Source organism: Python bivittatus, unplaced genomic scaffold (genome assembly GCF_059951505.1).
Source record: "Python bivittatus isolate LINGU-HERP-01145 unplaced genomic scaffold, Pbiv_v1 ctg000560_np1212, whole genome shotgun sequence".
Lineage (NCBI taxonomy): Eukaryota > Metazoa > Chordata > Lepidosauria > Squamata > Pythonidae > Python > Python bivittatus.
Window position 1 is genome coordinate 4,129,047 of NW_028277083.1, and position 17,833 is coordinate 4,146,879.

A 17,833-nucleotide genomic window follows, 5' to 3' on the forward strand; every position below is an offset into this window, starting at 1 on the left:
GTATCAGATCATTAGTCTTTTTACAAATGCCAGCAAAGGGAGGCTTCGAAATATGAAACATAAAACCGCAGGGGCTTCTTTCTCCGTTTCAATGAGGTCTGCCAAAAGGACAGCCCCCACCTCCCCACCCCCCAGTTATCCAGTAGGAGTGCTCCAATTATCTAAGGAAGACCGGAAACTCTGGATTAACTTTTTCGTGGATTTTTTTTTCCCACTTAGATTTTTTTTTTTTTTAAATGCTGCAGTCATAACTCAAACCTTTCTGAGTGGAGAGTCTCCTCAAAGCTATTTGATCTTGTGGAAGATATTTTGGGGTGCTGCTATCAAAGCTTTGCCTACAGGACAGCAAAAAAGGACATTTGCTCATCTGATAAGTGAACATCTGCTGCTCAAACATGATGAGGGATCGGTGTGTGCAAAGAAAACAGACTGATAGCGGTTGCAATTCCCCAAAAGATTCCATTGTCTCTTTCATGCGTCACCTGTTGCAAGCAACAACAACAAAAAAATCCAACCTAAATTTTGCTCCATGGGAATGCAAATTCTACACCAAGACGGGCAAGATTTTTTAATAGGCAAAGATGTAGTGCGTGACAAGATCTCTAGGGTTACTCTAGGGAACAAAGTATGGATAGTCAGACTGACATCATGAGAAGATTGCCAAGCAATACTAGGGACAATAACAAATGCCATGAGAAATAAAAGCTCTTTGTTGATGGTCTAAAAGTCATCAGGTGTGAAAGTTCATCTAACCTCCCTTTAAAAGGAATGACCAAATTCTGGTGCTACCACAGAGAAGGCCCTGTTTTGTCTTGCCACCAACTACATGTTTTTTTGATGGAGGGGATTTCCAAAGGCCCTTAAGATTCTGAAGAGAAAGATCATAGGCCAAGATGCCATCCTTCAGAGATCTTGGGCCCCACCCTTGCATGGGAGGTGACCCATTTTTGAAAGAAATAGGAATACAGAAAACTTACTGTAATGACTGCTTTTCTGCAAGCTCGTTTGTTTTCTCCTAGAACCAGGAAACACACCAAAACAAATAAAAAAAAATTAAAATATATGCCAGTGACATAAGGGAGTAGAGAAACAGACAAAGCTATCTCTGATCTCCAGGCTGGGTGTGTGTGTGTGTCTCATTGTGTGTAAACCAAAACAGCAAAAATTACGTGCAAGAGTCAGTGTTCTTTTCATGCTTGACCCGCACATTCCAGTTCCGGTGGCAGTTAGGAGGATGAGCGAGGATTTCATCTACATTTTTAAGAAGACCAACCCAATTCACGTTGCCTAAACGAGTGGGGCCATCAGAATGGAGTTTCCGTTCAGTGTCTGCACTTAACTTTGGTGTACGGGAGGGGCATGCAAAGCATTTCAACGTCAACCTGTTTGGAATTCAAAATGCCCCATTGTTAATTCAAAACGGTTGCTTCAAGTTGGAAATGGGCATTTGGCATTTGAAAGAGGCTGCTTTGATGCCTCTGCAAGTGTTTTGATGTTGAAACAACCATTCGGAATTCGAGCCGTTGTGCAAACCACAACTTTCCATTGAACGGCTTTTAAAAAGAAAGCAAAGCTGATAAACAATGCGTATAAAACTGATAAACAGTGCGTATTCTGAGAATAGGACACACACCATAAAGGCTTACAGTGGCATGGGTACAAAACTGAGGATCTTAGCATGATCCGGGTAAAATAACTTGCATTTTCTGAAAAAATGGCATTCAGAGATCGTGCAAATTTTGACACGGAGAGAGGGGAAGTGAACAGAAGAAGATGTGAGAGGCGGTGAAAACAGACTCAGGACTGAAACTGGCAAGGACTAAAGGTGCCCCACCATCAAAGCCCAAATCGTTAATCCTACCTATCCCCCACTTCCTCCTTTTAGCCAACAACAAAGCTACTGACCCACACACTCTTCTGGATCATTTTGGTTGACTTGAGAAGCAGTTGCCCAAAGTCTCCCAGCCCAAAGTGGGTGGCAGAGTGCTGGATGCAGAGACACAGTAAAAAGGCTGGTGCCAACTTGTGGTCATCTCCTGTGGGTTCGATGAGCGTGATGATTCTTCTCAGCAAGAGATCTTCATTGGCCTTGTCAAATTCCAGTTGCAGCTTCCTCCGGCCACCCTTCCGGCCAGAGGGGGGCTGGCCCTCCTGCTTCTTGGAAGAGGAGGCCTTGTCTTTGAAGTGGCTGCCACACATCTTGCAGGTTGACGACAGCTCGGGTTCAGAAGCCCGACGCATGGCTTTCAGCCTCACCAGGGTCTGAGTGGGCAGCAGCTGAGTTTTGAGAGGGTCCTTATAGAGGAACAGGTAGGAGAGGCCAAGGGAGATGAGATCGCCAGGACGGAGCACGACCGTTCTTCCCACCTCGGAGAAGTTGACGGAGACCCCAGCGCCCGGGATGGGTTCCAAGATGAGCTTCTCCTCGGAGCGGTGGTGAGAACGGCTGGGCAGCTTCACCCGCCGGATGGTGCAGTGGAGAGGAAGGATGTCCGGAGCCGAAAGGCTAATGCTCGGCTTGCTGGCTTGGGTCCTTTGGCCAACTGTGTGCTGTTCGCGGTTCAGCAGGTACACCAGACTGTCCTACGGAGTCCAACACACAAGCAGGTAGAAAGGGCCAAGCCCGGGGCAATCTGTTCTGACTGGGGGACCCCCATGTCAAGCTCAGGGGACTTGCAGAGAGGACTTCCCTTTCACAGCCCAAAAGAAGGGCCTCCAAAAGCAACACAGAGCTTCCCTCCCACACACAGACGGAGGACCCTGGTCCTACCAAACATGCTGGGATGATGGATGTCTTCTGGGGTGGGCCAGGATGGATGCTGGCTGAGAAGGGAAGGGGCTGAGAGGAGTGAATAAGTAATGGGTCTAGAGAACAGCAGGACAGGGAAGGATGCTGGCTGGGGGTAATGGGAGTTGTAGTCCAACCCTCCTGGAGAGAGGGAGTCACAGAACCTGGCTAGAGGAATACAAGTATTGTTGCAGTCTAAGGAACTCCAGGATAGGGGAGCATCCTGGCCACCAAGAATCACGAGCATGGCTATCCAATGCACTTGGAGGGTGGCTAGGAATAATGGAAGGTGCAGTCCAAGGCATCTAGTGGGGGGCAACTTGAAGAAGGCTGCCTCAGGTGAGAGGTGACACTTACATGCTGCTGGCTGTACCCCTGCAGGAGCAGAAGATGCGGGGACTGGTAGAGCGAGAGTCTCAGGCTGTTGCCTCCGTTGGGCTCTTCAGCGGGAGCCGCCCGCCCGTCCGGCACCCCCTCCAGACACCGGAGGGTCTCTGGCAGCGTGGAGTAGTGCCGCCGAAGGGGGCCCTCCTCTTTCTGGTCCTCTGGTGGGCCTGCCTGGCTGAGGCTGGTTTCGCTGACGGTGCGCCTAAGGCTGGGGGGCGAAGAGTGGCAAGCCGTCAAGAGGGTCATAGTGCCTTTGGTCCGGTTACGCTGGAGCTTCCGGGCCTGGGCGTTAATTCCTGGGGATGAAGAAGAAGTTTGGAAGGTAAGAAAGAACCATCTAACCATCTGCACCATCTAACCTAGCATCCTGTCTTGCCCCCTGGGCCTGGATGCTTCTTCCCTTACCCATGATACATTTCTTCTAACCTTGGAGGCTCCATACAGACACAGCTGAGATCCCTGTGGACAGCTGGCCTTCACCCCTTCTTGTGGCAAGGAATTCCCTAAGGAACACCTAACCCTACCGGTGTTACTTCCCAATTTGTTGGAATGAGGACTACAGCCCAGCTAAATGGATGCACCTCACTGATGCTGGCTGATCTTAAAAATGAAGCAGGATGCATGGGAAGCATCAGGAGATCCTAGGACCGCAAGCTGGACTGGGGCATTTAAAGACATCCAAGAAGAAGGCAAAGGTAAGACTTCCATATCATTGCCAACAGAATGTCATGGACATGTCCATGAAGTCCCCAGAAGACTTGAGTTCAGTTCAGTGACCACTCCTGTAAATTATAGTTCTGAGCCTTGATTGTGAAGAACAGTGCTAAACATTATTTCAGTCATCCTTAATATTTCTATAGAATAGTTGGGTGATTTTATACCTAAAAAAGCCTTCCTTACCCAAATATTTTAACTTCAACTGTCTATCTCGTTCCTAATCATATGAATGTGATACACTTAACAAAGCCTACTCAGTTTTCCCAATAGCCTTAATGACTGATTGCTTAATTACAGCACGATTTTCAGCCTAGAACATCAGGTCATTCTCAATACCCATCTGCCTCCTGGATATTCAAGTTGGGTTATTTATTAATGTCATGTCACATTAGAAATGAGCAACCTTTCGGCTGTGTTTTCCCACAATCAGCTGAAATCACAACACACATGGCCCAACATCCAGGTCATGATACTTGTACAATGTTCATTCACAGATCAGTCCAGTCCATTAAAGGCCCCCTGCAATGTTAACTAGTAGCTTCCTGCTTCAAGCTCTGACCCTTCTTATGTTCAGTTCAGTGTGATTAAAGAATTAGGAAAGAACAGCCCCTTAATTGCCCTTTCATTATTTAGATGATGTTCCATTATTCATTATTATTATTATTATTACTACTACTATTATTTTACTCTTTCATTGTAAAAGAATCCATATAAGTCAAGTCTGGTGGGAAATACCAGGATAACAAAATGAGAAACCCCATGAGTCTGAATTTAATTAAAAGTAAATGAAAAAAGCATAATTCCAAGGAGAAGATCTAATGAGGAACTTGGAGTCATTTTTGGATGGCTGTTTTACCCCATTTCACCCACTTTTTGTGGGTACCCCACCCCCACCCCCGCAAGTAAATAAATTTTTATTTGTTTGTTTATTTATTTACATATATATTTATTTATTTATATGTCAAATTTGTCACCGCCCATCTCGTTAAAAAAAACCCAACTCCAACTGCCAATTTCATCAGGAACATCCTTGGACCTCTACCTTTTTCCTGCTAACCTGGATCCCCCTGTGACCTCTTCGCTCTTTCAAATCCCAACGACATGCAGATTTTTAACTTCAGGAAATACGTAATTTAAAAAGGGAAAAAAAAAAGTTTGGGATGGTTGAGGAGGAAAAGGAGGGGACGACTCATCTGTCGTCAAAATCAAGCCGGGCAAAGATGTTTCCCTCTTCCTGCTCTCCATTTTGGCCTCCCGCCCAAACCCTGCAGCAAAACAAAAGCCAAAAATATATTCCAAGACAGATCACCCCCCCGCCCCTCCCCAAAAAAACATTTGGCTTGGTCATGCAAATGACATTCCTCTCCACTCCCCCCTCCAGCAGCCTTCTCCAGATTGCCTTGTGCCCTCTCTGCAACTCTACACTCTTTCTTCTTACACCCCCCCTCCCAAATTTCAGATCTTGTGCAGCAATCTTTTACAGCTGGCTTATGTTATGGGGAAAAGCCTCTCCTTCCCTTGCCCTCCCCTCCCCTCTTCCCAAATCAGAGTAAATAAGCCACAGCCGGGATGCAGAGCGTGACCTGCTCCTCTACCACGGAAGGTTGGAGGGGATAAATGCCTTACCGCAAAGTTGAACCAAGGGCTTTCCAGGGTCTCAGCCTCTCTAGCTAAGCTAAGCTTATTTGCCGGCGCACTGGCTGGTCGACAGGACCTGCTGACTGCAGTGGGAACTCTGCGCATTAGCCGCAGAGGGAAGAAACAGTTAACTTCTCCACACCGTCTCTGCGAGAGAGAGAGGGAGAGGGTCTGCCATGGGGCACGGCAAGGCTTGTGAATGCAAGCGCAGAAGTCCAGTGTGCCTTGTCCAGAGACAGGAGAAGCATCTCTCCCGCTTTTTCCCCGAGTGAAACACTCCTGTCTCTAAAATCTTTGCTCTTCAGCCTCCGAAGGAACCTTCTTGCTGGATTGAAGCAAAGTTCAAGGAGGCTCTGTAGGCACTTGGAGAAGGAAGCCCCAAGACCATTTGGGGGGTGGAAAATCCAACTACGCCAACCTTACGGTGGGGCAAGAGAACAAAAAACCCCCCAAACCATTGAGCGAATTCACCTTTTCTCCTAAAATCTGTCCTCTCTTCTCTGCCCAATGGAACAGCTGGCCCTAGTGATCCGTTCTCATGCCGTCCATCCGCCGTCTTCCCGTAGAGGCAGCGCATCACCTTCGGCTTGAGGAGCACCACCGTTTTCTGCAACTGCTTTCATTATTTTCCCCACCAAAAGCCCAAAAGGAGATTTCTCAGCTTTTTCTCACAGTCCCTCAGTGGGTGATTTAAAAAAAAAGAAAGAAAGAAAAATCCGCATTCCCCGGACATACATGACATTTAGAAACGGGACTCTTCCCCTTGGCAGAAGATGGAGAAAGAAAGAAAAGACCCAGCTTCTCTGTGGACGAAACAAGAAATCAGGACCAGAAAATTCTCCAAGCCCATTTATAAAGGAAACGGCTTAGAGCCCAACATGCAGTCTACCTTATTTGGTGAGGAACGGTCTTGCAGTTCTTAAATACATTTTTTTGTTTGCTTTAAAAACTATCTTTCCCTTTGCTGGGAAACTTAAAGAGGTGACTGGAACAGGGAAGGGGCAGAGAGGCTTGCTGGGACTGTTTGTAAGTCTCCAGATTGGCAAAAAAAGGACAAATAGAGCAGAATATTCTGCAGCAGTAACTGGAAGAGATTTCAGGTCAAGCTGGACCGAAAAGGCCTGGTAGCAAGTGGAATTCTGCCACCATACAGCAGGGCCAAAGTTCCCTCCCGAGAAGCAAAACCAAAGTCTAGAAGGGAAATGTGGACTTTTGTCCCTTAGGGTTGAGATGTACCCTAAAGAAGATTCTGTACCCCTAGGAAGAGCAGTTGGAAAACCAAACGTCATCTAGGCCTGGAGGCAAAGCTATGGTTGAGTTTGGATTCGGGTAGCAACGCTTGCCCCAAATCTTTTCCCCACTGGCATTTCCCACAACCACCCTGATCCCCAGAAACGGTTGGGAGGATGGGAATGATCCTCCAATCCATCAGCAGCCCAACTGGTCCTTCTTGATCTTTGAGGAACCTTCTTGATCTTTGAGCTTTTCAAAGCTTTATCACGGGACCAGGCACTTGCCAAAGCTGAGATCGGAAGCTCTGATTTTTTCTAATTAAGGCAGCCCCAGATGGGATGGGTGGAGGCACAAGAGCTCCAATTTTACTTGATGGGGCAGCCTGGAAAGAGATAATATTTTATCTTTTCCTCTTCCATCGTTCTCCTGATCTAAATAATCTGTAAAAAAAATACCAGTTCACCTTAGAAGTCGATCCCATACTTTACCCCAGAACGTGACCTCTTAAAAGCAACTCACAAGAGGGACTCAGATGATGAAATACAGAGATCAGGAATGGTCAACAGGTTCTTCTGAAGCCCACCTAGCTTCATGGCTTTAGCTAAACCCATTGCATGGGAAGATAATGCACAGACATGATTGTCCCATTTGTCCAATAATAGAGCTGGTTCTGGACTTTACTTTCCATTCGTTCCTTGGGGGGAAAATATACCTGTACAATCCCATCTCTAGAGAGAGTTAGAGGCAGAGATGCCTAAATTGGAGAAATACACAGGTGGACACTTTCACATCTAGCCTCTAGGCCCAACCTAAATTGGGCCTTTTTCCATGCATTTTTTAAAAAATCTAATCATACATGTCCTCCCCACCCCCCATAAGTAGCTTGCCATTATTCATGCCCCATCTGGCACATGCCAAAGCTTGCGTGTAAGAAATCCTTTTTAAAAGTTCTGGATTATTCACATTGCTTATGATGCCTTCTTCTCCATTCCTTTGCTGTTGGTAACCACGGCCTGAAAGATCTCAAAACCTTTCCCTCCTGTTCCGTGAGAAAAAAAACAAGCCTGCCCCAAAGAAAGGCTCAAGTGAAAATTAAGAAAAAATGAACTTCAGCACTCCGTCTCCAGCTTCTCCCACTAAAGAAACCCAACTTTTGATTTCCTTATCGGTAGGAAAGGAACCTTCTGTATTTACTTTGCGTAGGAAAAACCAAACCGGGGGGGGGGGGGGGGAATAGAGAAAGAAAAACAACAACATGGAGTTTTCACACTAGAAAGAAGGCTAGTGTTAGGTGCTGTCGAAACTCCCCAAGCTTTTCTGGAAAAACAAACACAGGACTTTTCCTGGATGTGGCCAAATCTTTCTATACCTCTCTCTGTCTGGGCTGCGGGTCTGAATTTCCCTCCCACGCTGCTGCGGATTGACGCTCTGCCGGGCTTCAGACAAAAACCCGGGTCTCTGGGCGTAACGTGGCTCCTACCGCTCTCCTATTTTTGCCGAAAAGTTTGACTTGGCCTACAGCTGGTGGTCTTGTTTACAACAGCCAAGCGTCCCCCACTTTCAAAGCCACAACGCTGCTTCGTGTAAAGACTGCACTCTTTCAGCCTAGCTGGCTTGCTCTTGAAAGATCGTGCTCTTCGAACTCCACTGGATGAGCAGATGCACCCAAACCTAGTTTGTAGACTAAACTGGCTTCCGCCAACCCAGAGAACCCCAAGCAAGGGTTTTCTGCAGCCCCGGTGAGCCTCCCTCTCTCTTTTGCATGCCCAGAAGCGCTCTCACCATTCTTGCCATTCTGGTGGCCCCAGAACAGCATCTGAAGGCAGATTCAAATTTTGCAGGTGTTTCCTTCCAGCATCCCTGTCCAAAATTTCACCCACCCCATTTGTTTCCTCCATTCCTCTTGCCCCCCTTTCATTCTAAGATGGGTAGCGGTCATTAAAAAAAAAAAATCCTCCAAAAAGGCCACACAATTCAAAAGCATCAGGAAGGCACAGTAGCCCTCGAGGGTCAATGCTCCACCTGGGAGCAACCTGAAGGGACCCCAAATCACTCCTCCCTCCAGGCTAAGGGATGGATGACCTTGAGGGAAGGCCATTTAGGGGGCCAGATGCTGCTCTGTCCCCAAAGAACATGTTGGTGACACGGGTTAGCCTGCAGGAGGAACCACAACAGAGTTGAGGCAGCAACAGATATTAAAAAAAAAACATTTCAGCAGGAATTTGGGCCATGCATAGTGACCATCAGTCCTTTATTATAAAGGACAGTCCTTAATGGCTGAAAGCTGCCCTTTAGATTTATTTATTTTTCAAAAACTCCCTTTGGTCCTTTCTTTGGGTCATTTAACTTTTACCATACAAATGGGGCCCCTTAATGCTCCGTCTTTCACATTCATGTGAAAAATAGAGAAATAGAATTCTTTTTTAAATACATTGACATCTACTGTTTGATTTTAGATATTTTTATTAGAATATGTGTCTTTGCAACGCTTTGCTTGGTTTTGTTCTCAAATTTTCCTTTGTAAAGCAAAGTTATTCATCATAAGCAATTAAACCATTTTTTAATGAAACCATTAACATTTTTTATCCTTCGGAACCTCTTTCAGATTTGCCCCTTTTTCAGGCTGGTCCTTTATTTTTTCCAAGAAAATAGGGTCACTGGTAGCCATACAATACGCTCAATTATTTCTGCCCAGCAGAATTTTTTTTTTACTGGATTTTAATCCTTGCATATTAAATATCCCCATAACTTGTTACCAAGGGAGGGGCTGCTTTTAGCTGCTGCAAGGAAAACACATAGGAGGGGTGGGTTTATAGACAGGTACCTGGAAAAGGTGAGAGAACCACTAGGGCTTTGTATAGTTTTAAAATCTAATTTTTTAAAAAAATGTGATGAGGTTTTTATTTTAATAAAAACTTATCTTTTCACAATGCTTGTTTTTATCCACTTGTTATTTTATTCCATGTTGTACGCCACCCAGAGTGGCTTTGCATGAAATGGGCAGCTAAATGGGACATAGAAACAAAGAAACAAATAAATTAGGCCTCGATTTGCTTCCCACCGACAGCGCGGTGCGATATTCAGAATATTAACCTGACTCAATGTCCTGCCCTTAATATCTCGCATCGTTTCTATGGTATGCAAAAGTGCAGCATTATGAATAAACTCTGCAGGAATTGCCACTGCATTGCAGTCCTTCTCTACCAGCAAGGAATGGATCCAGCCACGGTGCTCTGCTCCCCAAACCACCCACGTTTTAGGAGACAGAGAATGAAAAGAGCAGGGAGGGAAGAGGAGGTTGTAGCTGCTATGGCGCAACACAGCTTTAAGAAGGGAGCTGTGGGGGGGGGGCAATGCAGTGTTTGGCTTTTCCCTTCTGATTCCACCAACGAACCATCAGCTTTGCATCTTCCTCTTCCTCTAAGGAGCCCTGTGCTGTGTTTGACACTCGCACCAACGGCGAAGGGCAAACTAGGATAGTGAACCAATTAGAAGGACGTCTGGCCAGGCAAAGATTTCAACCCAGATCTTCTCCCCTCCCACCCCCATAGTCCAAAACCTAATCCCACCCCTCTGTGGGAAGTCCCAGAACTTCACCTCTCTAGCTATACCTTCTAAAGCTTAGTTATAGGTTTAACTAGGCTTACATATTTGGCTGAATAATTCATCTACACCCAGGTTTGCCTCATTGTAGATGCTTGAATGACCACAATTCTCTAGGTCTAAGCAACATGTTTATAGCACACACACACCCAGCAGTTTGCGCACTATGCTCAAACCCAACAAACCACAATGATGGCTTACGATATCGTACAGGCTGAATCTCAGTGTTGTAGACAGCAGTATCATCTTCCCAAAAGATCTTCTGTTCCTCACCTGCTGTGATGGTATCTTTGTCCTTGGCTGTCAGCTCCTCCACTTCAGATCTCTTCCGAAGCTCAAATCTCCGAGAGAAACCTTCTCGGGGCTTCCAAAGGTCCTGGATCAAAAGAGGTTTCTCATTGTCCCGAAGGATTCTCAAACCTTCCATCTTCCACTGGTTTTCCGAGCCAGCAAACTTCCCAACAACATCGCAGAGAACATAATGGCCCACATCTACTCTGCTGAGTCCATACCGCTCAAGAGCTTCTTTCAAGAGTTCTTGGGCACTTGAGCTCGCAGTCGCCAAGACACTCTTGTAGTGAGTGCCCACGCAGATGTGGCATCCAAAGATCTTGAGAACCCCAGGGGCTGAGACCTGGGTGGACAGTTCCGATGGGTCCTCCTTGCTCGCCCCTGAATAAGTGGCCACCGAGCTGCGGTCCCTATAGCTTAGTGTCCGGTACAAGACCTGGGAGAATATCCGGCTTTGTCGCTTGAATTTGCTTTTGGATGGTGGCGACATGGCTGAGGGTGACCTGTAGAACATCGCGCAGGAGGGCGTCATGGGTTGTGGCTGGACAGAAAGAAAGCAGAACCATGCAGTGTTGTCAGAAGGCCAAAAAAAGAGACAAATTGCTAATAAACAACAGATGTTCACAGAACCGCTGCAAAAGAGAAAGAACAAAAACACTGGAGCACAGGTGGCTTCAAGATCTTACGTTTGGCTAGTGTCCCAGAGGCAGCTTACTAACATTTTTTTGCAAATGGTACAAGAAGGACAAGAGGAAGCATGGTGAAATCACTTAAGGCAGTGTTTTTCAAACTTGGCAACTTTATGAGATGTGGACTTCAACTCCCAGAGTTCCCCAGCCAGCATCTTAAAGTTTCCAAGGTTGAAAAACACTGACTTAGGGCTTTCAAATACCATACAGTATACCCCACCTCTTTCTTAAGCACTGGGAAATGTCGTTTGGAGGAGAGCCATGCCTCCCTATATATGTACACCAGCAGTGGGCAACGTACAGCCTACAAGCCTACTTTTCACAACTCCAACCGCTCAGTCTTCAACCATGTTGAGGAGAAAACTGCAACCCCTAAAACAGGCTTTCCATGTTTTTTTTAAACAAGCAAATATAAATCCTTACCTCCCTCCAAACTTGAAAACTTATCCCTGGAAAATTTCAGCCCCACCATAGTCAGAATGTAGCCATGCCCATTTTGCAATCTTGCCTGACCCATGGCCACCCTTACTCCAGCCAAAAATGTTACTGGTAGCTTCCAGCTACCCAAAGTTTCCTCGCTTCTCATTTACTTGCTGGTAAAGTACAACCAATATGTTTTGTTTTGAGCCTGGACTTCTTATTCCTTTTTTCTAGACTGGAAGGTAGATCTCTTCCAGTGAGGGCTCAGAGGTATAGAATTCATACTTTTTTACTGGACGCAGAAAGATTCCAGGCAGAGCCTATTTCAAAAGGCAGACACTTAGAACTAGTTGGAATCACTGTCTCTCCTTAATCCATTCCTAGTATTCCCCAAGGAGTCTGTTTTGCCTTCATTTCAGTAGTATAACGTAGAGAGAGAACCACATTGCGGCTGCTATTGTTAAGAATAATTGGGATAAACACTTACTACTCTACCAAAAATCACCCAGATCCAAATTTATCTCCTGCCTACCCTGAACCAGAGCGTCTTATAAGCTGTGTGTTTTCCAAATATTACAATGGTCCCAGTCGTTCTGGCCCATCCTGTGGGTTGCCCCAATCTTTGCTCAGTCCAGCAATGTCACTGCAAGTCAAAAAAGTCATTTTGTCCTTGCAATCATTGAACACAACAGCAAACCATCTGGAGATCTTCCAGCAAATCCAGATCCAGTTATTGCCCATCCTTCTACCTAGTTCCTTCTTCTATCCCATTGCCAACCAAAGCCAGATTCTGGGTCAAGAGAAGATCGATCTTGCAACGTGTAAAAATTCCCCAAACAAAATGTCAAGAATTTTATTTACTTGCATCATTTATGCCAACAGCACCAGCCACCTTTCTCTTTGATACAGAATTTGGATCGTCTGGATGCGAATTTTTAACTTGTCTGAGCTTACAGTACACGCAAGTTCCTACGTAGGGTTACCAAGTTGGTATTCTTCAGCCAGGCAGGGGGACTAATACAGCTGCATGCTTTCTCTGAATCCTTTCTAAATATATATTGCCTTTTCTCCTCCACAAAGAATGTGGAGGACATTCCAAAGGCCCCTTTGCGGGTGGGACGGACATCTTCTCCCTGTTGGGAGGTTAATGAAACCTGTAGGGTATCTGCCATCACTTTGCTATTTTATCAAGCTCCCGCCTTGCGCAAGACCACAGCTTGTAGGGACGTACAATTACACACCAAAATCTCAGCTTCTATTTTTAGGGAAAGAGAGTCACCCCGCCTGGTGGCTGAGATCAATTTGAAACGAGGTCCTTTCAAGTTTCCACACAAAGGACGTATTAAAGCTTGGCTGGAAAGAGGCGGGGGAAGAGAAGGCAGGGAAGCAACATCCTGGCTTTGCTGGATGTAAAACTCAGCTTCTTGACAATCTTGCAATTCATTCCCACATACAAACATCTATCATTTGATATTCCCACCCTGGAAAACACGTTCTGCAGAATAATATGAATGCTTGTTCGGCAACCATCCGCTTATACAGCACGCTTTCCTATTTTGACCCTGCTTATCTTCTGCCTATCTGGACTGGGCTGTGGGGAGAAGCTAGGGATGACCCACACCTAGGGACAGGCAATGATTCAATTTAAATTACAGATTGGTGACTTGCGCCCTACCTCCAAGCACACTGCTGTTTTCAGCAGAGCTGTCAAACTCTATGTTCTGGATTTTTCCCAGCGAGCTTACAAATCCACTTCCTCTTGGGCGGCTTTGAAAGACTAAATCCTGTGTGCCACGCTGACTTGACAATGAAATAGTAGCAACGTACAACAATTTCCCAGTCAACAGCTCCAGAAGGTAGACCAGCACCATTAACCCAAACGAGGTGCAGAGTAGTGACTATTTGGAAATGCAATCTCTGAACTGAACCCGCCACTAACATGTATCAATGCCTTCCTTGCTCACAGATCATGCATTTAGCCACAATTCTAGACGCACCCTTGGCATCTTAAGGGTTTGTGCTGACATTATTAAATTACCTATTTAGCCTCAAACATATTTATCTGTCACACTCTGGGGAGAACGAACAGTCTTTATTCAGCAGATGTGGGGACCCAGCCTTTACAGGTGACTCTTATCAAACCATAAATGCACTGGTTCAGTTTTTGCAGGGCACTGACAAAAAGCTGTATTTAGTTGGCCGGATCCCTAATCATGTTTGGAGTGCACAAGGGCTACATAAGTGGGATGAAAAACAGGCAAGGCTCTATCCCACACGTGGACAGATGTTCCTTTATTTGAGGAGGAGGAGGAGGAAGGATGATTTGGAGTTGGAGGCTTTTGGTTTGCCTTGTTTCCCCTGGTCAAATCTTTGTAACACTACAGTTCTGTGTGTTTCCTGCTCCAAAATGTCAAGAACCCACAAATCCTGCTCTTCAGTTAGCACATCTCTGACATTTGGCACCAATATCAGAAGGTGCCTTGGAGAATACTTCTGGTCCAAAGGCCCATACTACAAGGCTAGTATAGGAATGAGCAATCAGCAATCTTCTGCAGAGTGGACGGAGGTGTGTTCTAGAGAATAAGCACTCGGAGGCAAATTTTAGGGTACAAAGTGCCAAACCCAACTGGTGTGGTTTTGAAGGCGCTTCCCATCCATACATTCCCCCAACTTTGGCTCCACGATGCCTCACTAACTGGTTTTGAAGGACTCAGCTGCTTGAGGCTCTCTTCTTTCTTATCCCCAGCTAGTAACTTTGGGTAGGTTCCTGATCTGCCATGAAAGGGGTATCTTCCATCTCCTGTCTGGCACAAGCTTTGCTGCATACACCATTTGTGGGGCTTTGGCAGCAACGGTGGGAAATGATTTGCTGGGCTGGGATCTGCCCAGTCTGTAAGGGCTGCCTTCAGCTGCTCTATGGGCTTCCCCATCCTTCTGGTCACTGCTGTCCTCCCTCCATGGTCACTTGGGTTGTGTTCTGGATTGACCTGACATCAGGAGAGGAGTAATAGCCCCAAGTAATCTGTACAGCAACCTGCCTGTACTGTGACATGACATGCATTGGTGTCTATACCAGTCTGACCGGAGGTCGCTGTACAGAGATCCTGGTCTACCAGCTATTGCTAGAGGAAGTGGTAGACCAGGAGATCTGCAAAGTGACTTGCTTCTCAGTCTATGTCAGCCTTACTAGGTAGATAGACCAGACAGGAAAAACAACCAGATGAGCTAATTTTACCTTATTGTAAAGCTACATCAACAGAATCATGCAAGTCTGAAAGTACAAATCTCCCACCGTTTCCTTTACAGCCCGAGAAACTAGGGAGGGTCTCTTCTGAGCCTCTTGCCCCACCCACTATCCAGCTGCAGGCTATGCCCCCCCTTATCTGACCATTCCCTAGGCAGCATCTCTTTGCCCCATCTCTCAAGGTCTTTCCCACATACCATTACAGTCTGGGGCAGTGTTTCTCAACCTTGGCAACTTGAAGATGTGTGGACTTCAACTCCCAGAATCACTGGGTCTAGGGCATTATTTCCTACACACGTCAGACAGGCAGGTTGCACCCAGATCATTACAGCACTGCTTATACTTAATGGTTCAGACCGACGGCTAAATCTGCAGCTCGAGCCATCTGCCAAAACTCAACTCCTCCCATAACCCTGGTCCAAATTGGAGGGAGCAACTGATGGATCTTTTTCCCACCAGCAGGGAAATCCTCCAAAGGCTGAACCAAAATTTGCTGCAGAGTAACCTGGTGACCCAGCACAGCCCATTGGCCTTACCAAGACACAGCTGAGAACAGCTACGGGGCAGAGCAGATCCTACCAACACAGTCCCTCTTCATGGACTGGAGGAAAGCATATTAAACCATCTGCCTGGATGCACCTGGCTCATCCAAAGCTAGATCTCTTAAGGGGAGGGCAAAACAAGAAACCTGTATAGCTTGCTTGAAGCAAACCATTGCTCCTTGCAACCCAAGTGCCTATGTTGATTTTGACTCTTCCCTGATCCTTAGCAATGCTGAGGGTTCTTCAGACCCAGGGTTTGACAAATCCTTCAAACACCTATCAGCCAGATGGTCCTCTAGCTCACAGCAAAACACAGCGTCAACGCCCTCCTCCCCCTGATTTCCAGGCAGTGCTTGCCTGGACTCTCAAGGATGGTTGTGTCTGCCTGAGACAGCACAGAGAACCACATCCCATAGTGGACATCTATTGGCAGGGTGACGCGTCACACTCTGCTGGCTGCTGGAAAGATTCTTTGCACCCTTGGTTGCACACAAGTGTGTGTGGTGGGGGAGGGGGGTCCTCTTCTTCTAATGCTATTAAAAAAAGCTTTCTTGGCTCCCTGCTGAGACCCTGCAAAACCAACTTTCCAAAGGTCACCTTCTAAAACCAGATTGCTTTCAAGGTCACCTTGAACTGAGCCTCCCTTGCCCTGCTTGATAGATGCACACATTCCCAGCTATGTTGTTGCTGTTGTTACTCCCTAATTATTTTAGGAAAATCTGATCACATTCCAAATTGTCTGCATTTCAGAGGCTAGAGCCGTATGGGTGCTGAGTCCCTGGGGTGCCCCTCACTGGAGACTACCCCAATTATAGTTGCTAATTGTAAACTTTAATGTGGCAGAAGAGGATAATTGTTAAAATACATCCATTTGCTATATTTAATTTTAATTTAGGCTAGTTAAATTTTGATCTGGTCACATACACCCCCTGCATACATATACTGCTTTCCAAATTGAAGTGTCCTGTACACATCCAAGGGCACATAACCCACAAAAACATGCACACCTTTGCAATAGCTGTTTTGCTTTTGTGATGCCAAGAACAAATATACAGGCTGAGTTATATCCAATGGTTAGTAAACAGTAAATTTCTCCCTGTAGTCCAGTTTTCCAGCCAGTGAGCGCAAATGCATGAAAGCTTGAAAGCGACCTTCTATTAAGTTAGACTCTTGGTTCATCTAGTCTTTATTGCCAACACTGACTGGCAGCAGCTGAGATGCCACACTTCAAACATGGGCAAATAGGAATTTGTCTTCTGAGTTAGACTCTTGGCCCATCAAACCAATATAATCAGCACTGGTTGGCAGCTCCTCTCCAAGCTTTCAGCAAGACGTTTTCAAGAATCAAAACTCAAGAATCAAATCTGGGTCCTTCTAAAGACACATAGAAAATTTCCTTCTGCTGAGCCAGATCGTTAGTCATCTAACTTCTGTTCTCAACTCTGACTGGCAGTTGCTTTCCAAGCTTTCCAATAGTAATTTTTTCAGCCACACTGGAGATCTCAAGGATCAAACTCAGGATATTCCTTAGATAAATAGAAACTTGTCTTCTGCTCAGTTGGATCTTTAATCCATCTAGCTTCTGTTGCCCACACTGAAAGCTGAGGTGCCAAACTCAAACTTGCTCCTGTCTACTGATGAACATGAAATGGTCTACGAAATCAAAACCTTGCTCCATATAGTCCAATACTACCAACATTGTTTGGCAGCCACTCTCCAAAATGTTGGCCAAGACTTTTTTCCAACTCTTCATGGAAAGATTGGGGTTTGAACCTGGGACTTCTACCTGCAAAATATGTTTTACTGTTAAGCTATAGATTCCTTTTCCCACCCAGATAATGGACCTGTACTCAGATCTGATTATGTTAGGCATATTGTATTATTTTGGTAACTATCCTGCTTCCCATCATTTATTCTATAATTATTTGATTGAACATGTTTTTGTTTCATTAGCCATTCTAAGGACTATAATTTGCTGATGGCCCTGCCAATAAATCAAATTGGTTGAGGGCAGGGTTTCTCAACCTTGGCAGCTTTCAGATGGGTGGACTTCAACTCCCAGAATTCCCCAGCCAGCAAGGCTGGCTGGGGAATTCTGGGAGTTGAAGTCCACCCATCTGAAAGCTGCCAAGGTTGAGAAACCCTGGTTGAGGGGCTATATTTGGCATCACTGTACTTTGATTCCCTTTTCCTTTGCCTTGATATCTAATCCTCCCCCATCCCCTTTTTGCCTTGTGTATGGAAATCAATTAAACCTTCACTGTCTTCATGGAACAAAAAA

The 17,833-nt window shown here is 45.8% G+C and overlaps 1 protein-coding gene across 4 annotated transcripts in view; it reads right to left on the reverse strand.

The window, feature by feature from the left end:
* The window catches only part of RADIL (Rap associating with DIL domain), a 40,963-nt gene that overhangs the window by 17,716 nt on the left and 5,414 nt on the right, over nt 1-17,833 (reverse strand). Inside the window, exons 1-5 of one of the 4 annotated variants that reach the window (XM_025173361.2) lie at nt 10,640-10,766; nt 6,002-9,767; nt 3,146-3,471; nt 1,906-2,583; nt 978-1,015 (exon numbers count right to left, since the gene is read on the reverse strand). In XM_025173361.2, the coding sequence (XP_025029129.1) occupies nt 978-1,015; nt 1,906-2,583; nt 3,146-3,471; nt 6,002-6,107 (1,148 nt within the window). In that variant the 5' untranslated portion in view covers nt 6,108-9,767; nt 10,640-10,766. Of the gene's footprint in view, nt 1-977; nt 1,016-1,905; nt 2,584-3,145; nt 3,472-6,001; nt 9,768-10,567; nt 11,199-17,833 lie in introns of those variants that run through there. The other 3 variants (XM_088148000.1, XM_088147999.1, XM_025173362.2) reach the window with 3 other exon arrangements.